The 26,827-nt window shown below is 46.3% G+C and overlaps 1 protein-coding gene across 1 annotated transcript in view; it reads right to left on the bottom strand.

Annotated features, from left to right (window-relative positions):
- Positions 1-7,274: 7,274 nt before the first annotated feature.
- The window catches only part of adcy8 (adenylate cyclase 8 (brain)), a gene marked incomplete at its 5' end in the record, with an annotated part of 56,834 nt that continues 37,281 nt past the window's right edge, over positions 7,275-26,827 (bottom strand). Inside the window, 10 exons of the mRNA XM_079285461.1 lie at positions 7,275-8,185; positions 8,699-8,813; positions 9,161-9,253; positions 9,648-9,794; positions 12,388-12,546; positions 15,077-15,155; positions 15,554-15,726; positions 16,799-16,888; positions 18,687-18,888; positions 19,699-19,799. Of these exons, the coding sequence (XP_079141587.1) occupies positions 7,686-8,185; positions 8,699-8,813; positions 9,161-9,253; positions 9,648-9,794; positions 12,388-12,546; positions 15,077-15,155; positions 15,554-15,726; positions 16,799-16,888; positions 18,687-18,888; positions 19,699-19,799 (1,659 nt within the window). The 3' untranslated portion in view covers positions 7,275-7,685. The remainder of the gene's footprint in view (positions 8,186-8,698; positions 8,814-9,160; positions 9,254-9,647; positions 9,795-12,387; positions 12,547-15,076; positions 15,156-15,553; positions 15,727-16,798; positions 16,889-18,686; positions 18,889-19,698; positions 19,800-26,827) is intronic.

The raw sequence follows: 26,827 nt of genomic DNA, 5'->3' as shown, positions 1-26,827 counted from the left end.
GGACATTAACAGAGGTCTCTGGGACATTAACAGAGGTCTCCTGGACATTAACAGAGGTCTGCAAAGTCAATCCTGCCTCCTAGAAATAACACACACATTATATATACACACACACACATTATATACATACACACATACATTATACACATACAGTATATGTATTCATATATATCTGTGCTTTACTCATTTCCTGTTTCCTGTTGTTCTTCAGTTCATCATAATGTTTCTCTCTCTGGTCGAATATCTGAAATCTAAAGAGAATCTAACAGCCTTACGAAAAAACATGCACTCCATACAGATCTACACACACACACGCACACACTGCCCCCCCCCCCCCCCACCCCCAACATGCCAGTGGTCTCCATGGCAACCCCATTCTCCACTCTGCATCTCCCGTTGTTTCCTCCTCCTCCTCTTCCTCTTCCTCCTTCACGTCTAACAGAAAATCCATTGGCGGGAGGCAGACGAGAGAAACACAAATCGATTCCCGGTGAGCACAAAGAGTTTGTCACCGTGGTGGTGGCCGGATGCTCCGAGTCGATCGCTTTCATCTGCTGATTCATTCCTCGGTGATGTCTCTACTTTCACCGGTGCTTATTGGAGACAGATGGGAGAGTGGGAGGACGTTCACAGAAGGACTGTCAATCAAACGGACGGGATGTTATTGTCCTCTATGGGACGGTAGACATTCTGTGACAGGGAAAGCGGCTGCTGTGTAGAGTCTAATGAAACAAACTGTTCTTCTAGATTTTAAACATAATTCTGTCCACACGACCTTCGTCTTATAAAATATCTCCGTCCACACTGGGACACAAAACCCGACACCAACCGCCGGACCAGTAGGTGGCGATAAATGCGACGTCAACGATACGTCAAATACCAGAGAGGAAGATTCTAAGCATGCTCAGCTGATTCTCCTTCACCGATATTTACAGGCGACTCCTCTGGTTCTGATGAGTGAAGCCAAAGCTTCACGTGTTAAAGCTGCATTCTCTCTAGTGTCCACCAGGGGGCGACTCCTCTGGTTGTATAGAAGTCTATAGAAAATGACTCTACTTCTCTCTTGATTTATTACCTCAGTAAACATTGTAAACATGAGTTTATGTCTCAATCTCTAGTTTCAAGTCTTCTTCAATACAGCATGATGTTCATTTAGTACATTATGCTCCATTTAGAGTCACACAGACCATAAAGCAGGGGATGCTTTAGGGCGGGGCTACTGTGATTGACAGGTCTCTACGTCACTCCTCCTCAGTCCAGATATGGTCACTTCCTGTTCACTGGTTGCAAAAAAACAAGATGGCGACGACATGAATACCGAACTCAAGGCTTCATAACATCAGTCCACGATCCAACGGGTGACGTCACGACGACTACGTCCACTTCTTATTTACGGTATATGCCTGTTAACAGACAGTCAAGCAAAAGCTAATCATTTCTAAGAATTCGATATTTGGTGCCATGGCTAAAACTTCACAACAGACTCCGATGTGGACGAAGGACGAGGTGGAGTTGCTGCTCAGCGTCACTTTGCAATATGAGGAGATAAAAACACGAGAACATCTGGATTGTGAGGTTTTTTTTACGAAATGATTCAGACGTCCTCGTGGTCTGGAAGACTCTGAGAAGAGCACGCACGCGTTGGGGCGATGACGTCATCGGTTCTAAGTAACCAGAGTCTTTGAACACCCTGGAGGCGTTTAAAAACATGCTTTTACACGTAGATATTTTATGATCATTTTTCTTCTGTTTTGTGGACGGAGGGTGAAGACCCCTGTGCTGCAGGTCCCTCAGGACCCCTCTCAGAACAAGGAGGAGTTTCCAGCAGTGGCACAATGGAGAAGTAGTTTATTGTAAATATAGTTGTGTTGAAAGTTCTTCCTCCTCCTCTTCCTCCTTCTTGTTCTATATTTAATACAGGAGATTTATAGTTTGGGCAGTAAAACCTACATTTTAGTTTTTGCTGCAGATGCATCATTTCAAAAGAGATATTTATTCTCAAAGTAACATTATATTTCTATTTTATGTTTTTAATCCAACCTTGATAATGAATATTTCTCACGAGGTTTCACTACGTTTAAGTTTATATTAAGAAACAACTTGTGAAGATCACTCAGGGTTCAGTATCTCAGACGTCTTTTCGTTCTGAACATTTCTCCACATCAGAGACGTCTGCCGGGTTTGAGTCCCGTGTCCTTTCCTAAGTCCTTAAGAAGCCTCCTTCACACCCTTGTGACCTCGTGGATTTCACCGCACTTGAAGACTTAAAGAGAACGTGCTCAAGAAGTCCACAAGTCCACGATTCATCAGGTCCCTGAGGGGCTTCATGTGGACTTTCTTTTAGAGACTAAGGGACAAACGTCACCGCTGTCACTGAATGAAATGCACTACGATACAGACGAGTGACGAATGATTGTAATCCACCACACAAGAACATAACTTATGTATAAAGAATGATGTGACGTAACGGGCTTCCTTTATTAACATGATGTGATTGTAGAATGTCGTAGAAACAAACAGATTACACAGAAATGAGCAGCTTATATATGTCGACTCCCGACAGGTGAGTCCAATCCCTCAACGAGCAGGGAGGAGCCAGCCAATCAGGGAGGAACCAGCCAATCAGGGAGGAGCCAGCCAATCAGGGAGGAGCCAGCCAATCAGGGAGGAGCCAGCCAATCAGGGAGGAGCCAGCCAATCAGGGAGCACCTGCCAGTTTGTCACTTTGTTCTATTTAGAACAGAAAACAGATGTTAATAATACAATAGTGAATACTTCTCTTTGGCCTCACAGCGCGCATGCTGGATAAGTTTACACTGTAAATAATATTATGTTCTGACGATGAGCGTCCTCATAAAACGTCTTTTTTTAGTTACGTTTGAGAATATTTCCTCAACACTCACAGACTTTGAGACGCGTTCCAGCAGAGTGAGGGTTTAGTTCTGCCTCACGGTCAGATCGTCCCGTGTTCGAGGGTCTTTCTCTCAGACGTGTTCCGCCCCTCACACTGAAACCACCCACCAGGTGAAGCAGGATTAGTCCATGAGGGTTCAGGGTCTAAGGGCCTCAGGGTGAAGGGTCAGAGATGGGGCCACATGTTCCTGCGTCTGCTCTTGAGGCAGAGAACCAGCTCGGTGTGTTGACTGAGCTTCTCCTGCCACCTGGTGGACGTTTGTACTCGCTGCATGAGGCTCGTGTTCCCTTTCTATCATCACACGTCTGAGACGAAAGGTTCAGACGGAGGCACCACTGGTCGCAGTCACTACCAGCTGAGCTTCCACTGCAGATATCTGAACCTAAAACTGCTTCTTCATGCGCGTCACTGTGACGAGAACCATGAAGTCTGACTCTCCAACATGTGGAGCTGATGAAGTAAAGACAAATAAATTGAATCATCTCACCAATGAGAGTGAACACCAGATTGATCTGCTTCCTGTCTGGTTGTTTGTGCTGCTGGTTAACCCTAACCCTAACCCTAACCCACAAACACATCTTTAAACATGTCGTCCAGTCTTTCATTAAGACTAGATGCATTAAGACTAGACGCATTAAGACTAGATGCATTAAGACTAGACGCATTAAGACTAGATGCATTAAGACTAGACGCATTAAGACTAGATGCATTAAGACTAGATGCATTAAGACTAGACGCATTAAGACGAGATGCATTAAGACTAGATGCATTAAGACTAGATGCATTAAGACTAGATGCATTAAGACTAGATGCATTAAGACTAGACGCATTAAGACTAGATGCATTAAGACTAGACGCATTAAGACTAGATGCATTAAGACTAGATGCATTAAGACTAGATGCATTAAGATTAGACGCATTAAGACTAGATGCATTAAGACTAGACTCATTAAGACTAGATGCATTAAGACTCGATGCATTAAGACTAGATGCATTAAGACTAGATGCATTAAGACTAGACGCATTAAGACTAGACGCATTAAGACTAGACGCATTAAGACTAGACGCATTAAGACTAGACGCATTAAGACTAGACGCATTAAGACTAGATGCATTAAGACTAGATGCATTAAGACTAGATGCATTAAGATTAGACGCATTAAGACTAGATGCATTAAGACTAGACTCATTAAGACTAGATGCATTAAGACTCGATGCATTAAGACTAGATGCATTAAGACTAGACGCATTAAGACTAGACGCATTAAGACTAGACGCATTAAGACTAGATGCATTAAGACTAGACGCATTAAGACTAGACGCATTAAGACTAGATGCATTAAGACTAGATGCATTAAGACTAGATGCATTAAGACTTGACGCATTAAGACTAGATGCATTAAGACTAGACGCATTAAGACTAGATGCATTAAGACTAGATGCATTAAGACTAGACGCATTAAGACGAGATGCATTAAGACTAGATGCATTAAGACTAGATGCATTAAGACTAGATGCATTAAGACTAGATGCATTAAGACTAGATGCATTAAGACTAGATGCATTAAGACTAGACGCATTAAGACTAGATGCATTAAGACTAGACGCATTAAGACTAGATGCATTAAGACTAGATGCATTAAGACTAGATGCATTAAGATTAGACGCATTAAGACTAGATGCATTAAGACTAGACTCATTAAGACTAGATGCATTAAGACTCGATGCATTAAGACTAGATGCATTAAGACTAGATGCATTAAGACTAGACGCATTAAGACTAGACGCATTAAGACTAGACGCATTAAGACTAGACGCATTAAGACTAGACGCATTAAGACTAGACGCATTAAGACTAGATGCATTAAGACTAGATGCATTAAGACTAGATGCATTAAGATTAGACGCATTAAGACTAGATGCATTAAGACTAGACTCATTAAGACTAGATGCATTAAGACTCGATGCATTAAGACTAGATGCATTAAGACTAGACGCATTAAGACTAGACGCATTAAGACTAGACGCATTAAGACTAGATGCATTAAGACTAGACGCATTAAGACTAGACGCATTAAGACTAGATGCATTAAGACTAGATGCATTAAGACTAGATGCATTAAGATTAGACGCATTAAGACTAGATGCATTAAGACTAGACTCATTAAGACTAGATGCATTAAGACTCGATGCATTAAGACTAGATGCATTAAGACTAGACGCATTAAGACTAGACGCATTAAGACTAGACGCATTAAGACTAGACGCATTAAGACTTGACGCATTAAGACTAGATGCATTAAGACTAGACGCATTAAGACTAGACGCATTAAGACTAGACGCATTAAGACTTGACGCATTAAGACTAGACGCATTAAGACTAGACGCATTAAGACTAGACGCATTAAGACTAGACGCATTAAGACTAGATGCATTAAGACTAGACGCATTAAGACTAGACGCATTAAGACTAGACGCATTAAGACTAGATGCATTAAGACTAGACGCATTAAGACTAGATGCATTAAGACTAGACGCATTAAGACTAGACGCATTAAGACTAGAAGTATTAAGACTAGACGCATTAAGACTAGACGCATTAAGACTAGACGCATTAAGACTAGACGCATTAAGACTAGACGCATTAAGACTAGAAGTATTAAGACTAGACGCATTAAGACTAGATGCATTAAGACTAGACGCATTAAGACTAGACGCATTAAGACTAGACGCATTAAGACTAGAAGTATTAAGACTAGACTCATTAAGACTAGACGCATTAAGACTAGATGCATTAAGACTAGATGCATTAAGACTAGACGCATTAAGACTAGACGCATTAAGACTAGAAGTATTAAGACTTCCATGAATCCCAGATTGTCTTGGAACATAACGGTGGAACTCAACTCTGATCTGGTGGATTGAAACTGTTTAAATGTCATTTATTTTCACGTTCTCCTCAGCTCATTGTTCCTAATTACTGAAACACACGGCCTGCCTGCTGCTCTGACAACAAGTAACATGAGTTTTATTTTTCTATTTTACAGTTCTTTCATTAACATTTAGTTGTATTTTGGGTATATTAGTCTTAGTATTAGGCGTTTTCATTTGCTGTTCAGATTTGTCAGAAAGCTGCTTTATAAACACTTATAATACAAATTTCGTTTTATCTGAAATTACAAAAAAATCATGTAACTTGTTAACATTTTTATTTTGTTAATTGCAAAATATGCTGTATGTCAGAAAAATGTTTAAAAAGCATGAATAATATTTAAGAATATATATATATTAAAATAATATGATGAATACGATGTGACCAAATAAAGGCAACGAGACACAAGGCTTGTATAAAAAAGTAGACCCCTTTTATTGTGTTCTCATATATAAAAGAAATACAAAAGAAGAAACATGGACACCGGGCGAGGGTCAGAGCGGGACGGGGGTCTGGGTTTTGGGTTGGGGCGACATAAAAAGGGAACGACAGGAGGAACGTCCGACGGGATCATTCCAACAGACATCGAACAGACGAGGGGGGGGGGACAGTCCGGTACCCCTCCCCCTCCCTATAACCCTACCACCACCTCCTCCTCCTCCTCCTCCTCCTCCTCCTCCTCCTCCTCCTTCCGGGAACAAAGCGGAGTTTCAGTTCTACGCACATTCATCAACAGCAGAGCAGTTTGCGGGAGGGCTGAAACAATCTCATTGGTTGAGTTAAACCTGAGTGGAAGGAGCCAAAAGAAAGCTTCCAACTCTGGAAAAGTGAGAATATTGTGAAGTGACTTCATTCAGGTTTGAACGCGTTAGCTCGGCGACGGCGACGGCTCGGCGACGCTCACGCACGCTCGCTCTTCATTGGGAACAATTGAAAAATGGCGATGGCGCTCAGAAAAGGTGCCATGTGGACACAGACCCTAAAGCCTTCTCTGCGTAGACCTGCCGCGGTGTTTACGACTCTCTTTGTAGAACCGTGATGGAGAGACTGGATTTGTGTTGACGAGTGAGAAGTTGACGGATCTCATTCATGTTCTATGGAGAGAGCGGGAGAGCCGGTCGCCAGTTGCATGATGGGTACGACACGGCGAGTTGACGGGCCGTTCGCCGCATCTAAATTTGCATAATCACGACTCAACCTCAACTTTATGCAAATGAAGTCCGTCCATCGCAAGACAGCAGGATGTCAAACTAGATCAAATAATGAATCAATATTCGGTGACTGTTTGGTTTATTTATCGCCTTATGTTTCAGACACATATTTTAATGTCCTGTTTATTTGTAGAATGAGAAGGTTTGAGACCCGGCATCAGTCGAGCCAGAACCAAGCCCCGCCCTGCTGCCGGAGCAAACCGGACCGCTCGAAGTTGTGTCTTTTTTTCCCCGTTTGTTGGGCGGATTTGTTGGATCTCCACCGTGAAGGTCAGAAGGTCTGAAAGTGTTTCAATGGTTCCACTTTACCTCAACGAGTAGCTACGAAGAACAGAAGGCGTCTCATTCAATTTGTGTTTGGAATGGATTCTAACTTTGGTGGAGAAACATAACGTCTCTTTTCTTAACCCTGCCTGTTGTTCCAAGCACAGAAGCAGACCTACTTAGATGTGCGTCCATCCGGAGGTCTGGAACCAGGTGTGACTCCTGAAGGACTCCTTCCTCCTTTTCTGTGTCCAGAAAACCTGCACCCCCTGAAGTTTTAACTCAACCACTGGGATCGTTTGTTGCCCGTAGAGCAGCTCCTCCTCTGAGAAACCCGCGTGGAGCCGAAGCTCCGGTCCTCCCTTCAGGACAGCTCAGTCTTATCGGCTGCCTCGGTGTGGTGTCCCGCTCCCACCTCGGAGCTGCCGGGCGCTAACAACGTCCTCCGGTTGTAGTGGTGGTGGCCCTTCATGATGCCCGAGTTGTTGTTCTCGTTGAGGATCTGCTTCTGCTTCTGCCGGTTGAGCGACTGCACCAGGCCGAGCACCACGGCGGCCAGCGAGTACTGGCCGGTGATCTTGCGCGGCTGCATGATGAGCGGGTTGGGCTGCACGCGGCCCAGCAGGAAGTGCGTCCGGATCTTGCCCTCCTGCTCGCTGATGCCCTTCACGTAGATCTCGCCGCGGTACTCGAAGGCGAAGCCGCTCTCCTTCAGGATCAGGTAGGTGTCCTCGGGGACCTGGATCTTGCCGCTGACCCCTGTGCTGTCCATCCGGCTGGACAGGTTCACCGTCTTCCCCCAGATGTCGTACTGAGGCTTCTTGGCGCCGATCACGCCCGCCACCACCGAGCCGTGGGCCATACCTGTTCAAGACACACAGGTGATCAGATGGTGCAACGTAACCCTGTGAACCCCAAAAGCATGTTTCCTTTACACAACCACCAAAACTCCACTGGATGTCCTGCCAGACGCTGTAAGAAAGACTTTACGTCTGACTCTGCAGCACAGAGGAGCTCATGAGAAGACGCAGCTTCATCGGAGAGAAGCGAGAGCTCAAAGAAGAACTCCACCGCTTGATCAAAACAACGCTGAAGACCTTCTGTTTCTGTGTCAGACCTGTTTGTATCTCTGTGAACTGAATATCTTTGGCTTTCGACTATTTCTTGGATAAAACAAGATCATCCTGAGCTCTGAAGACGTAATGAACGGTTCAGTGATGCGTGCATCCTTCATCATGGGATTAGAAACATGTTAAATGAAGAGATTAGAGATTAAAATAGGGATAAAGATGAGGTGAGCAGGTGAAGAGTTCAGAGGAAGACTCGAGAGAAAAACCAAGTGAATGAAACATAACGAGGAAGAATGGGATCTCTCACCGATCCTCAGCTCGAAGTTGTTGAACGAGTGCTTGTTGATCTCCTGGATGCTCTCGTTGAGGGCGATGGCGAAATCCGCCAACTCACACAGGTGACCCCATTTGTCTTCACATTGCTGCGGGTCACAGGAGAAGAAGAGGCGGCGTCAGGACCTCGACCTTTTATTTCACCAGATCCGGTGTGACCACCTAAACTGCTGATGTCATCAAAAATATGAATGCACATTGTTGGAGTTTTGCCGCAGCGCTGCAGACGAGTTAGGACGCTTTAAACTGTTAACGGGATCAACATGTCTGCTGGTTATTGACATTCAAACAGCAAACTACAGAATCGAGACAGGATCACAACCTGCTGAGAACAGCAGGTGTCTCAGTCGACCCAGTGAATCTGTTAACCGGTGACTTCCAGCCGTAGTGACTGCATCAGAAACAGCTTTTATATTTGATCAGCTTTGAGCCTCACCTGTTTCTCGGGGGACAGGCCAGAGACGGCCATGTAGGTGCTGCCGATGGTCTTGATCTTCTCGATGTCCTGGAAGCGATCCTCACCGAGCAGCTGTGACCAGAAGAAAGAAATGAATCTGTGTCATGTACTCACAAACCACTAAACTAGTATGCATGCACATACAATGACAGACTGAACCAATGAATATCCCTTTGCTGCTTTTCTTGGAGGGACTCCTGAGCTGACCACAGTCCTGCTGTTCCACATACTTCTGTCACTCAACAGAAGGAAGCTCAGACCTTCATCTCCCTGATGCTTTGTGTGCTGAGTGTTTATTCTTTTCTATCTGAGATCAATGTGGTCGCTAGTGGACGTGAACTCTGTGTTCTGAGGAAACGAGCCAGATGTTTTCATTTCAGAAAGGGGAAGATGCAGATGTGGGAGATGTCCCGACGCCCCGCACCTTTCAAAGTGTGGCAGCACTTCAAAGGGGCCGCGGCCTCACCTCGTCAAAGTCGGCAATGATTTCGTTGAGGAGCCTGAGGCACTCGACTCCCTGGTTGTTCATCTCCGTCTGGGAGTAGAAGTCGGCGAAGCCCGGGATGGATGCGAACATCACGCCCACGGAGTCGTAGGACTGGGAGTACAGCTCCTGGGGGGGGGGGCAGACGTCACACATTGAAACCACATTCTTTGCTCATGTTCAATGTATTTGTAGTTCAAAGCATCAGGTCCTGATGTGTTGTTGCCGTACAGTTGATGCCCACACGAGGAAATCAATTGAGAATTTTTTTTTTTGTGTATTTATGAAATTTGATTGGACCACTAAAAAGTGGGCGGGCTTAGTGCGACACAGAGCTGCAGGTGACTGAGGCTCACACACACAATTTCTCTTATCTGCACAAAAACGGAGCTTTGAATGTTCCGTGATGCTCCGACCTCGAGCAGCAGCAGAGTGGATGACACTGCACTGCACATCACCGTCTGCACCACCGGGGGGCAACGTCGGCACACGAAGCCCGCTGACATGAAACCACGTCCTCGCATACTGATGTCACATGGAGAGATCATCGCATCATTGTGGGAATATTTGACTCATAAGCTGGTAAACAGTGTCCAACATCTATAATAACTGAAGGACTCCGGCTTCTCTCTCTCAGTTCTCTGCTTTACCTTACAATTTTATTGCACTTGTGAAAATAAGCCTCTGACCCTAAATGTGCATTATGCAAACCTAACGAGCTCGGTCAAATGTCAAATATACAGTTGAACTAATTACATTTATTTCCCACCGCGTCTCTCCAGGGTCACGTCAGCCAGAGGTCTGAGGTTTGTTCGTCCTGCAACTTCGGGAGGAGTTTTCCACACGACATCGATGGGTGGATGCAGACGGGGGGGGGCAAAAGAAAGTGAAACCCGACGCAAAAGTGTGTCAGTATGTTCGTCATGTGTGCTTCTACCTCCTCATCAGGTTCCTCGTCTCCATCTGGAGGCTGTAAAGACGGCTGCAAATGATGCACGTCAGGTTTAAAGTCATCGAGCCGTTCAGTGAGGACTCCTTACTTAATTGCGAAGAATCTTATGTGAAAAAACATTGAAGTTTTGTCATAAGTTTTGTATACAAGTGGACGTAGTCATGATGTCATAGATTGGTTCGACATTTTGATTGTCGCCATCTTGGTTTTTGAACAGGAAGTGACCATATCTGGACTGAGGAGGAGTGACGTAGAGACGCCGTATACGTCTCTGGTAGAGACCTGTCAATCACAGTAGCCCCGCCCTAAAGCATCCCCTGCTTTATGGTCTGTGTGACTCTAAATGGACCATAATGTACTAAATGAACATCATGCTGTATTGAAGAAGACTTGAAACTAGAGATTGAGACATAAACTCATGTTTACAATGTTTACTGAGGGAATAAATCAAGAGAGAAGTAGAGTCATTTTCTATAGACTTCTATACAACCAGAGGAGTCGCCCCCTGGTGGACACTAGAGAGAATGCAGCTTCAACACATGAAGCTTTGACTTCACTCTAAAGAGCCGGAGGTTGCAGCTTGGTTGGACCTCTATAATGCTCCTGTGTCTGCTTTGCAGCAAATGTCTGCAGGTAGGTGGTAATGTTTGAGTTTCACCTTAAGCTACGTAGTGCTACGTAGCTTACGTAGTGCTACGTAAGCTACGTAGTGCATGTCATAATCATCGGAACCCGTTTAAGATGAATGCATTCAAGGATCTAAAGGCCTGCGGTATGATTTGAAAACAGTTCATGTTATTAAGGTTAGAAACACGCAGCAGCTGTTGCGACGCCGCGTCGGTCTGTGTGTTAATGCGTGTGTTCCCATTTAGAGACTGTTACCGAGTGCAGCGCAACTGAATGGAAATGAAAAGTAGAAAAGGGAGAAGGCAGCAGAGATGAGGTGAACACAACGAGCAACTTTGTGAAGTTGGACTCCGCGGAGTTGTGGAAGCCGAGTCACTCCTGCGCCGGAGAGACGGATCGGCGTGTTCTCGGCTGCCGACTGACAACATGTTATTAAAATCAAATCAAATGCACACAACCAAAAAAAGCTCCCCGGCTGAATGAGCCTCGCTCCATACAGCCGCGTGAAAAGCAATTACCGAACCTCTTCTTCGCCTCTTCTTCGCTCTGTTGGCGCTGAGCTCAGGGAACAGATGGTAATGAGCGCTGGCGACTCATTTTAAGAGCAGGTCAGCGGGAGCGATGCGGTGGATGAACCGATTTGGAAGGTGATTGACTGTAGTTACGCTAACACAGTTCTCTTCTCCAGTAATGGACTAAACCACTTGACCTGCAGGTAAAACTGTTTGGCGAATTATTTGACTGCTGTGTTCCTTTGGTGAGAGTAATTGTATCATAACTGATACAAATTATGACACAAAAGTATCAACCAACGTGTCATAACACGTCCTCGAACTCCCACAACGACCTCTATGACGGTGGAGATCGTAGCTTTCACATCCAAACGTTCAGCGGCGGAGTCGGGCGCCACACAGCAGAAGAAGCACACTTCTACCGCTCGCTTTAAGAACCATGAACCATTCGTACCGCTCGTTCTAAATCTCAATGTAAGAATCGATTTGTTCATCTACAATCTCCAGAGTGTCCGAATTCCCACCAGCACTGAAACACATCAACACGGGAGTCGTTTTCTAAGGCCTCCGCTCGCAGCTGTGTTTCTGCGTGACGCATCAGCTCGGCTCTGTGTGGCTGTGTTGTGCACACCTCGTTGTCCCGGTCCTTCTCCAGGAAGTGTCGGGCCACGTGGCTGGGCAGGATGTTCCTCAGCATGTTCTCGTTGTGTTCTCGCAGCTCCTTCATCTCGTTGATCTCCTCTTTGGCCTGGACGCGCCACAGGAAGTCCAGCCGCGCCGTGTACTCCAGCTACAGGAGGAAGCACACACACACAGGATGTCATGAGAGAGCGTCACCTCCTCAGTGGCTCAGTTGTTCTGCCAGTGACTTCCAGCGGCCACTTTTCAACCGCGCACTGTACATTGTTCATTCTCTGCTCAGAAAGACAAGTGCTCGTGTTCTTTGATGTGTTCTTTAGATGTGGGATCGTTTGCTTATGCATGAAAACCTGGGTTTGTCCTGTAGAGACAGATTTGATACAAATGTTAAACTCTTCATAAAATAACAAGTCTGGTTTTGCCAGAACATGAATATTTGATGTTCTAGAGAAATACTTTTAGAACCAAGCTTTCAGAGGCTTTAAAAGATATTTACTTCTAAAAAAACAAATCTTTAAGTCGACTGGCAAACATTGATCCAGATACTCGACCTGCTGGCTCTGCATGATGCAGTGACTCGAACATCGCTTTCACTCAAACGGTGAACTATTGTTTCCCAGTTCCTCCAAACATTTGATGTTCCTTCTTAAGCCTCTAAAGAGCTGAACATCTCCTCCAGACACTTCATCAGAGCGATCAGAGCAAACATTCCCACGATGGAGACGCTGCGCCGCGGTCCTGAAGTTAATCAAACTAAAATGAAACAAAATCCGTTGAAGATTGGATCAATTATGAAACACGAGAGTGCGATCAATCTGCAGCAACAGGATTCTAATATGCAACACAAATTGCTTTTCTGAATGCACAATTAATACAAAGTCATCTGAATACATTAGAGGCAAACGAACGTCGGTAGCGTTTAGTTTGCACTTGCAGGAGACGGAGAGAGAACGCTGATATTCAAAATGAATTTCGGGGGCAGACGAATAAGCCGGTGAGGATTTAAGCGTCTCTCTCTGGCGGAAAGTGTTTTGTGATTAAACTTGTTATCAATTAGTCCCTTAAATCACACGAGCGAGGAGCAAACTTCAAGCTCGTCTTCTGTTTTTATAACAACGGAAGACGAGCCTGCGGGGCGGCGGGATGATGATGGCGGCCGGTGAAGCGACGGGTTCATCCTCACGGGTTCATCCTCACTGGTTCATCCTCACTGGTTCATCCTCACGGGTTCATCCTCACTGGTTCATCCTCACTGGTTCATCCTCACTGGTTCATCCTCACTGGTTCATCCTCACTGGTTCATCCTCACTGGTTCATCCTCACTGGTTCATCCTCACTGGTTCATCCTCACTGGTTCATCCTCACTGGTTCATCCTCACTGGTACCTATCTAATGATCTCAAAGTATTCAGAAGAAAAGTATGGCGTCAGAAAAAGAGCATTGAATCGTTTCAAAACAAGAGCCTTGTCTGCAGCTTTGTAATGAACTGCTTCACGTTCAGTGTGCGTGATCATGTAATTACTGCTGACAGGAAGAACAACCTCATCTGGCTTCAGTGCTCTGTCGCCATTAGTTCATGATGTGAACGCTCTGTGGCTCGTAGAGAAACAGAAACCAACGTCACAATACGTATGAAAGAGCCAAAATAAGCTGCTGAACTGAATACATTATCTTGTATTTATAACACAGTTGGAGAGTCGTCTTCCCCGTGAGCGTACTCTCGTACTGTGATGATCTCGGTTGTTGAGCGGGTGATTGTGAGGACGCCGTACATCACACTCGCATTCAACAAGCACTGATTGAGAGCTTCAATCAGATCGTTGTAATGAAAGAGGCAGAGGAGAAGAATAAGAGTCTCCCATCTTTCTGCTCTTCTTCACAACACAATAAAACCACGAGCATGTCTCCTCTGAAAGAAGCTGGTTTAACAGCCTGCGTGCATCCTCTCAAAGGTGGACGATGCTGCTTTGAGGTTTTCATCTACGAAGGGTTGAAATGCATCGTTCTTGCTCCTGAATCTGAACGGTGAGCCTCGATGTCTTCCAGTGAGTACGGTGACGGACTTAAAGAAGTCTCTTTCGTGCGCTCTGCTTTCACTCGGCCCAAAGCGCCTCACAGTGTTACTGTGAGCCGTCACTGGCTCTGCTCCGCCAAACAGCTGGTGGAGCTGAAAATCAATCTGCCACTGGATGACTTTACGGGGCTCAAAGGAGCCTCTGACGGGCGCCTCCCCTCCGTCTCTGGCCGACGGCGAGCCGCTGAACTGCGTGATCAAAGGCTGCCATCGCGAGAGCGTGACAGCAACGCGGCGACGCCGCTTTCCATCAGGCTCTCGCTGCGTCTGTGGACGAACATCGGCTCGTGTAATGTGTCGGATGTGTAATGAAATGGATTGTTTCTGTTGTTGTGTTGCTCGGGTCATTACACAGCGATGAACACCTGAGAGGATGCTGTGCTCTGGTATTAAAGGGTCTTTGGCCTTCTGTCGACACACAGCCTGCACATGTTTACCCACGAGAGCTTCTTCTGCCTTATTCCCTTCACTTGTCTCACAAGCCCTCAGATGTATTGTTTGGACAGAAGTATCCCGCGGTGCTGGTTATTCATGTTGTATTTCTTTACCTGAGAGGGACGATGCAACAGTAAAGTTAAACTAGTGATGGAGAGCCGTGTGATCTCACCTGCTGGCCGTGGTAAAACACAGCGAGGAGGAACATGGCCATCAGGAGCAGGGACGTCTCTTTGGTCCCCAGGAAGTTCCTGTTGGAACAGAGACAGAAGACGCTCAGCGCTAACTTCACTAACGCAGCACATCTGTGTATTTGTGGAGCAGGTTGTGCTGTTTGCTGTCCCTGTGCTTTATGCGGTGAAGCTGTAGAGCTCGTATGGAGACCTCTGCTGCTCCTTCACAGCTCCTCCACGCTGCTGTGCTCAGGAAGCCGTCACTGTGACGCTCACCGGCAACACGCCGGACGAGTTCTCTCATCCGGCGCGTCTCATCCCAGTCAGGGAACCTTGGTTCTCTGACTGGGATCCAAGGTTACGATATAACCAGGCGCTACGTGGCCAACGCACATCCTAGCAAACTATGCAGACGCCCAACCAAACGTCACGCCCGCGTGCGATTGGTTGCGCGGTCCTCATTCTAAGGCGCTCACCCCGTGTTGTGGTGGACGGCGTCGTAGCGGACGAACAGGGAGGTGTAGAACGCCTCGGTCAGCAGTGAGTAGATGGCAATCATCACCAGCAGCACCGCCAACTTCAACACCGAGTTGAGCCGCAGGAACACGGCACACGTCACCATCGCCAGGACCCCCGTGAACACGAAATACTGGAGACAAAGACATTCGTGCTTTAGATCAGTCCTCCACGTTACATGTGACACGGGCCGGACATTCACGTTCCCCTCAGAGATGAACGCTCAGCCGGTCCTCCTTCAGCGGGTCAACATCTTCATGTGATGATTGGCCTGTTGAAGAACGACTCTTTATACGCCCGCACCAAATGTTTAACATCTATTCCAGTGTAAAAGCTCTTCACCAGGCCTGAGAGTTGTATTTATCGTTGTGTGGTTTTATTTTATTTGAGGATATTTCAGTGTTTTTTTCACCTTCCAATGTCAGAATATCCGTAAGAATTAAAAGTTCATAGCTCTTTGAAAAGATGTGCCTGCATTAGTATGCTGTATATGACATCATCATATGACATCATCATATGACATCAGAGGCATAAAATGGTCTTAAAATGACAATAGCATTGTTGATCTTAATAATCAATACAGAAGCAGCAGATGTAGAGACTTCCTGACTTTAGTCTCTCGTGAGTTCATACATTTCCCATAATGCAACTCAATCGCCTCTTTGTCATGGACAGCTCTATTACCCCCCCCCCCCCCTTTGTTACACAGACCCTGTGCTGTTGGGCATTTGTCGTCTCCATGTACAAACTGAGGTCACTGTGATGACATCACCATGACATCGCCGGTGGGTTTCTCCTCCCGAGCCTCAGACGTTGTTGTAGATTTGACTTTTAAACGATGTGTAGAACATTAGAATGATGATTCTGTTTCTGGAAGCTGCTCTTAGTTCTTCACACACGGGCTCCGGACCCTCGGGAGGAAGTGATGTTGTGACGTGAACACGAAGCGAGGAGTCGTGACTCTCCCAACGCTGGCGGCTATGAAAGCGCGACTCCCTTATTGGGTCCATCGATCAGCTGCTTATTGCGAGAGCAGAATAACGTAACGGATGTTTTCCCCGCGACGTTCTGATGGCTCCATCAGTCGGCGTAGTCTGAAGCGAGACCTCCCTCCGGGTGCCAGCAGATGTCGGGGGGGAGAAGTGAAAACAGAAACACAACAGACGGACCCGGCTGCAGAGTCCAGACACATGATGCGGTCGTACCTCTGGGTAGAAGCAGATGTCTGGGATGGAGGCCGACTCGTTGTACGTCTGGTTCCTGAAGGTGTCCGACTTGTCGAAGTCGCACCACAGCTGTGAGAGGGGGGGGGGGGGTTAATAACATGTTAATAACCTGTTCATCAACAGCTGATCTGTTACTGAAGTCGGGTTCCAGCTCACTGTGGAAGCACTTCACAAAGTCTTTTCAATTTAAAAGAACCCGAGTTAAGCATCAACAGTAAAACAGTGACATGGCATTTAAAGTTTATTGTGATTATTTCTTGTCATTTTAAATGTAAAATGTTTTCCAGTTTTCATCTGTTGACATTTTTTTATTTCCACTCATAATGTAAATACACGTTTTCTTCCCACTTTTATTTAATTTATCTGTGAAAGGAAGGTTTTCTGTTTCTATTTTTAAATCTTTGAGCAACAGTCTGTATGAAATGTGCGATAAACATCAAACTATTGTTATTTAGCTGAAAGATGTAAAGCACACAATTATCCACTTTCAAAGTTTGCTTTCTGAACTTGTCTCTTCTTCTTTGAACTGTAACCTGCGGCTGCAGCAGCGTTTGGTGCTTCTACCTTTAATTCAGCGGCAACAGAGAGCAGCTCACGCTGTTCAGTCCGATGGATCGCAGCATGTTCGCTGACAACACACGTGATGTTTGAGGACGTCTTCGTGCCCGCACTGATGCTGAACATCAACATCTCACAATGTAAATGGATTATTGAGCAGATCCGTCGTAAGAGCAACGAACCACAAAGTGTGTGTTTCTCCTTCAGTTCATTACAGGAACACAGCTCTGCAGCTCTGCAGCTCTGCAGCTCTGCAGCTCTGCAGCTCTGCAGCTCTGCAGCTCTGCAGCTCTGCAGCTCTGCAGCTCTGCAGCTGCTGAGGACCAGCGGGCTCTTCTGTTCTCTGAGACGAGCTGCTGTCGAGGCCTCGGGTTCTATGAGCTGCTTCATGCAGTCAGAGACCCGGCAACACCAGAAGCTTCATCAGCTCGTTTCACCGTCTTCAGCTCAGTAATGACTCGCAGTGAGTCAGACTCCTTCAGGGGTCGCTCTGCACAAGAAGAGCGCTGTGAGGTAGAAACGGGTCCGTGAGCTTCAGACAGTAAAAATATGAAGAATAAATCACACAATCCTCATGATATTGAGATTGAAAGATGAGGAAACACGATGGCTTTGGTGGGATTTGAGCCGTTTTGTGATTGTTATCCTGTGAGGATGTTTGTGCATTCATCCTCATTCTGCTTGGCTGGTGAGCTTTTGTGTTTAAAAAGGAATCTTTCAGGATAAAGCTGGAGATGTTTGAAAGATCTGTTCTTTGATTCGTTGGATTGGAACTCTGCAGCACAGCTGCTCTGCTCTTGTTCTTCTGCTCTTGTGGTCCGACGCTGTGTTCACAGCGAGCCCAAAGCCAGCGCATGTCACGGTGCTCGTGGATCATTTCTGGTTATTCTCGTCCTTCGCGCTAGAAGTGCCATGAGGAGCGGAGGCTCCCCTCACGGAGACAAGGCTCCATCAATCACGGCTGAAATAACCACTGTTGCTGCTTCATACATGTTGATATTCCAGATGTGCTGATGGCTGTGGTGTCTGAGCTCATCGCTTCATCCAGAGGTGCTGGCTGAATTATCATTGAGCTGCTTTACTGCAGCTGTATGAACCCACATGAACTATTCTGCTGTGATACATTTTAAATGAACGAAAACAATTGTTGCCAAAACGACATCATGATGCTGATTGTAAAAGATCTCGTTCGCTCCGCAAGACGACAAGCAACTTTACAGATGCTTGTTTTCTGAGTGGAGTCTGGATCGATCGGTGCTATGCTATGCTAACAGTGTAGCAAGAAGCTGGAAGAGGAGACTGAACTCACGATATTGATCATGGCTGCCAGGAAGTTGATGAGGATGGAGATGAAGATGATGACGTTCCTCGCCGCATAGGTCTCGTTGATCCAGCAGCAGGCTTTGCGTAGGACCAGAGGCAGACACTTGTAGTCCTCCGCCGTCGTAACGAGGACCAGACAGGAATGCAGGACGATGAGGACCAAGAACTGGACCGCCATGGTTACCATCCTGCAGAGACACAACGGCAAAACAACAACAGAGCCGTCAGCTGGGGGGCTTCAAGACACAGCGTCCCGTCACAATAAAAGCATTTAGATGCAAATCAGCATGAGAATAAAATCATTTAAACATGTTTTAATGTATTTAATCGCACGATAACTCGATCAATCAACTGGATCCCACAAGAAAACCTCATCTGAAGATATTAGATCCAGATGTTCCAGATGTTCCATAATGTTTCTATCGTCAGTGCATATTGAAAGGCTGTTTCTCCTCAAAGATATGTGTGTCCACCATAACAACATTTACACACCTTCCACCAAAGATGATGGCAAGCTCTTAAATGGCACAATATACATACAGATGTATTTATTATATGCATATAAGACCATAATGGGAGTGCAGTAAGTAACCTGCTCTGGGAAAACAAAGCTGTTTCTGCATGAACGTGTTTCAACGCTGGAGACAAACAACAGACACACGTGGTCAGCGTGTTGCTATGGCTACAGCTAACGTCTGTTCTTAAGTTATTTAGGGGAAAAAATAGAGATTGTCATGATTTGAGCAGAAGTGCTGAACTTGTTTTTGCAGATGCTGGAGGCTTTGTTTATGTTTATATGTGAAAATATCTAATTGTTTTATTTTAATTTAACATGCTTCCTCCTGCTTGTGTTTTATAGACCTCTAACATCTGTATTCGTTAGCATGTCCAGATGCTCTTCACGTGTTTGCATGAATGGGTAAATAAAGGAGAGGAAACGTCTTTCAGTCTCTCAGCTGCAACTGTCCCCGTGTTGACAGTCCGTCCTCTCCTTTTACCTGGCAGAGGGAAGCAGGCTTTGGATGGTTGTGATGAAGATGAGCACGATGAAGGCGCACACCAGGTTGGACTTGAAGACCTCGTCCCTCATCTGGGAGTACTGCAGGAGGAGGAGGAGACGAAGAAGAAGAAGAAGAAGAAGAAAGGGGGAAGATGGAGAGAAAAACAAGTTTACAGAAAAACACAGAAAACACGCCAACGCACCGCCACGGATACATTCACCGGTTCAACCGCAAGCGCTGGAGAGACAGACGGGAGACGGGAGCGGAGAGACGGGTCTGGACCCACTGCCTGACCCCCCCCCCCCCACGACCCCCGCTGCCCCGACCCTCGCTCTGTCTCTTTCTCAAAGGATGCTGGGAAATTAGCAAGAGGAGGCTTCACGTTTGGTCACAACGAGGAACCGAGGAACCGAGGAACCGAGGGAGGCCGACAGCAAATCACTGCACACGAGCTGAAGAGAGCAAACCAAAAGATAGTAACACGGTTCCTGGGAAGGTTCAGAAGATGGAGCTGGGATTCCAGAGGAGAACACAGATGTGGAGGGGGGGGGGGGCTAAAGGTTAAAGGTGAGAAGAAAGAGGATCAGAAGCTACGGAGTGCGTTGCATTCACCAAAGACAACAAGCGCTCAGACACATGTTATAAGAATAATGTCTTCATATCACGATTACTCTGATGATGAAGATGATATTCTGCATTAAACGCTGCAGAAGGCTGGAATGTGTTGCTGTGGAAACAACTGGTTCACCTGGTGTCAGCTGTTCACAGAACTTGCAGCTTTAAATCAACACATTTATATATAATGGACAGTGTTGTATGAAACTCTACCATCAAACCAGAGAGGGAACAGAGCAGAATAACCGCTTAAAATGTTTTATTTCCTTTCAAACAGCTTAATTATCTAATTCCCATCATATATATATATGTACATATGTATATATGAGAGAGAGAGAGAGAGAGAGAGAGAGAGAGAGAGAGAGAGAGAGAGAGAGAGAGAGAGAGAGAGAGAGAGAGAGAGAGAGAGAGAGAGAGAGAGAGAGAGGATGGCGCTCTCTATTCGCGTGTTAATCTCCTCAGGACCAGAGTGGACATGCAAAGCTTGTGCGAGATGGTTTGGAAGCAGATTAATGGAATGTCTGGTTAGGGCGGCCAGAGTCTACGGGGGGAAGCACAGTGAGCGAAGCTGCTGCTCCTCTTCGCTTTCATTCAAGTCACAAACGAAAGAGAACAGACGCACGTTACGTTCATTACGTTCACAAAAGAAAGAAATAAAGCAAATCTGTTTATAGACGGGATCCTCCAAGAAATTGAAAAATCATTCAACCTCAAACGTGACGTCCTCAACCAGCGCAGCCTCGCATGATGTTAACATGCAATACTGTGAAAGGGAATTGAATGACAAAAGGTCCACACAGCTTTAGTCCATTACAAACCCAATATAAAGCTCCAGACATCGGAGGAGGAGACGAAGCTGATTGGTTGCGGTCTGCGGGTTGATCTGATCAGCCAGGCTCGTTCAGACTGTCACAGTCCGTCTTTACGGGCCGATTGAAAAACATTATTGCACATGATGGGGTTATTATTGTTGCAGGTGTCCTTTCCTGCAGAAGGGGGAGGAGCTATAGAGTTTAATGGCCACTTCCTGTGGGAGACAGGAAGTCTGTCACTCCCCCGTCTGGAGAACAAGGAACAAGCAAATTGTATGAGCAGGACTATCAGATAGAGTCATCATATCAAGTAATTAACACACTTTGACAAAGACTCTTGATTCAGACAATAGGAAATGGTACACAAATAAAATAGAGACTCCTGCGTGGCTACTAGAGTATTAACTGAGAGCATTTTTGCTGTGGAAACAGAAGATGAGGCAGAGGGAGCTGGAACTGAACCTCTGTTGCATATGAATGGGGACGCGTGGCCTGTTTGTCAAATCATTATCATATCTAGAGGAGCTAGAGGGAACAGAGCTTCATTATCATGAAGACAATCAGTATTCAGTGGAATCAGATGACCTCCATTATGTGTTCATGACACGTGGACCTTATAAGCTGTGTATTTCTGGATGATGTCAGCTCACTTCTGTGGAGAACAGTGTTATTATGTGTGAATCAGAGATCTGCAACCTCAACCGAGCCTGAAGGGCTCATTTCAACACTAGTTCTGCTTCAAGCGTAAAATACAGATGTTGCTTTTGAAACTGTCAGTAAAAGAATATTAACGTTGAAGTCATTATGTAGTAATTGTAAACATGAGTTGATGTCTCAATCTCTAGTTTCAAGTCTTCTTCAATACAGCATGATGTTCATTTAGTACATTATGGTCCATTTAGAGTCACACAGACCATAAAGCAGGGGATGCTTTAGGGCGGGGCTACACGCTGATTGACAGGTCTCTAATAGACCATAAAGCAGGGGATGCTTTAGGGCGGGGCTACTGTGATTGACAGGTCTCGACAGCGTCTCTACGTCACTCCTCCTCAGTCCAGATATGGTCACTTCCTGTTCACTGGTTGCAAAAAAACAAGATGGCGACGGCCAAAAGCCAAACTTAAGGCTTCAAAATGGAAGTTCACAAACCAATGGGTGACGTCATCAAGGACGACGCCCACTTCTTACGTACAGGCTGCGTTTGAGGTTTCCTGTCTGAATATTAAGGTTGCGTATCGGCAAGAATCGGGTGATACGATACGTATCATTATAAAAACGGGTAGCTCAAATACAGCAATCTGATTGGTTCATAGCCGTCATATCATGCCCACATACCACTGCAGAGCTCTTTCACTTCCAGTGACACAGAGAACAGGGAGAAACAGCTCGCGGTCCAAACATGAACAGATCTCCCTAACAGCACCTGTGAAGCTCTCTATTCATACCTGATTATGTCTTCTTTGTTTAATCCATAAAAATCAAACAAAAGTAGAGTTGTGCTCGTCCATAGTGGAGTGGAACGTGTGGAATCAGGCCCTGCAGCGAGCTAGCGTTCACACAACTATCTGCCTTATTTTGAAATGTTTCACACGTATACATCCAGCATGCACCGCCAGCACACGGCAGGTTCACCAAAGGGCATTTTAGGGGAAAGTAGGTCGGAAACATGACTTGAATCAGAACACTAAATAACTGCTGAAATGCTTTGAACGTCACACACTGATTACTCATCAGCAGCAGCCCAGGATGCATTTCTGTTTCCTTTCTTCTCCGTTGAGAAAAGCAACTGTACGGGAATCTGTGTCCACGTACAACAAGACAATCGTTTGCATCGCCCTGACAACATGATTACACATATTGTGCACACGTCACCCTGGTGACGAATCCTGACACGTCTTCTCTCTGCGATGTCCACTTCAACTCAAAATAAAAAGATGTGTCACATGCTTCGTACTGGACTCCTTGTTGAGACCAGCATGGTGTGACACAGATCAAAGGAAAGAGGAAGAGGAAGAGCAACTCTACAGCACAAAGGTGGATCCAACACTCCGAAGGCCACTTAATAACCTCGACCAGGTCCCAGCCCTCAGCCATCCACTCCAGACACGAGGGCTGAAGGGGACGAGTGCCAGCGGCATGAGCCGGGCAGCCATGATTGTTTTTGGCGTGCACGGCCCTGAGGAAAGGGCACGTGCCTCCATCTCTGACACGTCTCTGTGATCTCGTGCGATGCTTCTCTGAGCAGTGCTTGGCTGTACGGCGGGCAGTATGTACATGTATGATACGGATTAATAACACAACATATTCGTCTCGCGGAAATGCCAACATGTGATGCCGGGAAAAGGGCAAGTTTGGCTGACAGTGTGAGCACATACAGTCATGTTTTTCATTCGTGTGACGGATTAACTCGTACTTTGGAGCCAGGAAGTATAACTCACTGCAACAGTTTGGAACCGGTGCTCTCCAAAGGATCAGAGCAGGCCGTGATGTAAACCAGCAAACACGCACATGGAGGATCTGCATCAGCACCGTAGTACCAAGTGAAATGTCTTGACAACCATCGGACAGGTTGCCTTGAACCGCTGTAGATATGAAGGAACGCTGATGCAGCTGCTGATCCCCTGACTCATCAGCATGAGGCATGACCAGCATTTTCACTTGAGTTTCCTTCAGCCTCAACTGTTCAAATGAGATTATGTGTAAGGTTAGCACGCTGCTGGTACCGGGTCACTGCAGTGACCAAAGACGAGCACCGGAGCAGCCACACTGTCTGTGCAGCGAGTCCTTTCCCAACGCTGGCCGAGTATTGCTGATCCATTCTTCAAACACTGATGATTCACGCGTGTCTCCTAACTGGTTTGTATGATGGATTACGAACTCGAGTCAATTTCTGCTCGCTGCATGCAAACGGTCTTTTTAAAATAAACTTCACAGGAAACAACTTCGTTATGTTCAGACAACAAACACAGTTAGGTTGAGGAGAAGATCGGTGTTTGTGAAAAAGAAAACTCGAGAAGCGGCGTTTCTTAAATTCAGAAGTTACGGGACAAATGAGTCATCGCTGAGCAGCGTCTCCTGCTCAAAGACCGTTTCTGTGACCCGTCAGGATCTTTATACTTCCTGATTCTTGAAGACGTGGATCACATAAGAACTGCTTCCTGGGATACCTACAAAATGATTCTTAAATCAAGCTCCGACCGCTGGATGAGAACAGTCCGGATTCATTCATAGCTTCACATTGAACCTGAGAATGAGGAGTAACTCAACATCATGCCACCTGTTGTACGAGATCTTTTATGTGATGGGGCGAACGGAGGCGGAGGGAGATGGTGTCGGCCATGTGCTCCAGACATTTAAACATCGAACAGGTTTCCTCCAGCAGACGTCTCATAAAGCAGCAGCAACTCAGACCACAGAACAGAAAGGTGAGCAGATGAGTCGCAGCACACAGACGCAGAATAACCGGGTCTTCTGAGGAAGCAGTGCGACAGCGCCGTGCATCATGGGAGCCAGCAGGCACCCAGCGGAGCGTGAAAGAGGTAAAGACGGAGCCGCTCTCACTTCTCAGGGCTCGTCTTCCGGCGCCTCGGCACTCTTCTGGGTTTCATCGTGACGGTCAGTCGTGGACGGATGACCGTTCCCACAAACGCAGTGACGGACGGAATAGACGGCCAACGACTATCAGTGCACTTCACAATAAGCAGACAGCGGCCTCAGACACCAAACACTGTTGTTCATGGAGCTTCATCAGAGCGGCTACCTGTTACAGGTGATTCATGCACCTGATGGACCACACAAAGTCAATGCAAAGACCAAAAAAGACGCCAATTCCCGCCGGCTCGTTTTCGTGGAAATTGTAAAAATTGGAGACGTTTTTAAAACGGTTTATTGCAATCGCTCGATGCAGTGAATACCGGCTGACAGAGCGCTAACAGGATGTTATGAAGCGTCGCCACTACGTTTCTGTGACGTCCACAAGACGTAGAAAGCAGCACTCTGGTTCTTCCGCCCGTGGCTGATGGAATGTTGTCTCCACGGAGGTAAATGTAAGTCAGTTACAGACCACGCAGTGCTTTCTGGGTTCTACTGCAGTGACGCTCCATTTCATAATTGAACAAAATTAAAATACTCGCTCTCTTCCTCTCCGTCTGACTGACGCAGCCGAATATTCTGCCTCGAATTCATCCAACTGAATCAGACGAGCAGGACGGGAGGACGGAAGAACCACCGAAGAGGGAGAAGTTCAGCTCGAGCAGACGACATAAAAGACACTTCAAACCTCCCCGAGAGTCCTTTGATATGCAAAGAGACGATCTTTGGAATGACGGCGCTGACGGGCTTTCATTGTGCCCGGAACAAAGAAGTGGCACTTGTCACAAAGAAGAAGAAAAAGCAGCATTGCTCTGAATCACATGCTGCGAGCTGCTGTCAGGCCTGCATGTCCTCGTACACACACGGGAGGCAAGGAGGAGTTCACTGTGAGCTCACGGCTGCAGGACATGAAACAAAGACACAGACAGTATTTCACAGCTTAGAAACACTGCTTCAACTGTTCTAATGCAGCGAACACATTATTGAATGCATGTATTCATCTGCGGGTTGGAGTATTTGTGTTTGTATTGAATTAACGTGGTAAACAAGATAAATGCTGATTCATTGACTCACTATAAACTCTTCCAATATTCCCCCTAAGGCATGCCTTCTACTGCCTGATATTGTTCAGTGTTTCACAAGCTCAGGATCCATATGACACGTACACTGTGACATCACAAATGAACAAGGATCCACTCACTCTCGCATCTAAAGAACATCTCCAGTCCACAGCCCAGGGCTCTACGACCGCCTGCCGACGCATCCGACATGATATTCCGGAGCTCTCGCTCTCGCTCCCTGCAGCGGATGTTCCTGATGTGCCGTGCCGACGTTAAACCAGCCCGGAAGAGAAGCAGCAGGTCGGAGAAAAGTCACCGGTTCTGCGTCTGCAGAGGAACATTTCGTCCTCGGCCGGGCGGCGTGTTTTGTTTTTGGCACTCGGCGTCCGCCATCAGGGACAGGACGCAACAGCTCGTCCCCTCGGTCCAATCTGGGGACGCAAATGTGGCCTGAATATTCAGCGTTAGCCCCCCCCCCCAGTTATGTGTGATGACATATCTGAGCGGGAGTGTGTGTGGGGGGGGGCAGCAGATACCTCCATGTACAGTCTTTGTGGGCTTGGGACCAAAGATTGTCTGGAACGAATCCCAGGAGAGGGAATAAACCCTGAAGCAGATCTGCATCATGGAGACCGTCCTGATCTTGTTGGGTTTTCATCCACCTGTTCTGTTCTCCGTGTAATAAAGTCATGTATTCACACATTACCCTTCAAGATCAGAGTTGCGGTCAATGTCCGTATTGGAGGTCCGGTCTGGTGCCGAGCTTACACCAGTGTGAATTGATGAAAACCTGCTGAACCGGCATTTGTCCAGTCCGGTCTCGTCAAAAGAATGCGCCGTGATTCGTAGATGCCCCACAACATGATGGGATGTTTGAGTCTCCACGTTACAGATCCCACATTCACATCCTTTGCTTCACACGCTGTAGTGTGTGAGCATTAAATCAAGAAAATACAAAGGCTAGACTCAGAAATGACTCAACGTTTCAAAGAATGGATTCAGAGTTTTCTGGCGGGTGAAATGAACGGGCTTCTCTCTCCTCCATAA

This window comes from Melanostigma gelatinosum (genome assembly GCF_949748355.1).
Source record: "Melanostigma gelatinosum genome assembly, chromosome: 15".
NCBI lineage: Eukaryota > Metazoa > Chordata > Actinopteri > Perciformes > Zoarcidae > Melanostigma > Melanostigma gelatinosum.
Note: the sequence above shows the minus strand (reverse complement) of the source record. Positions and strands in the feature narration are given on the sequence as shown.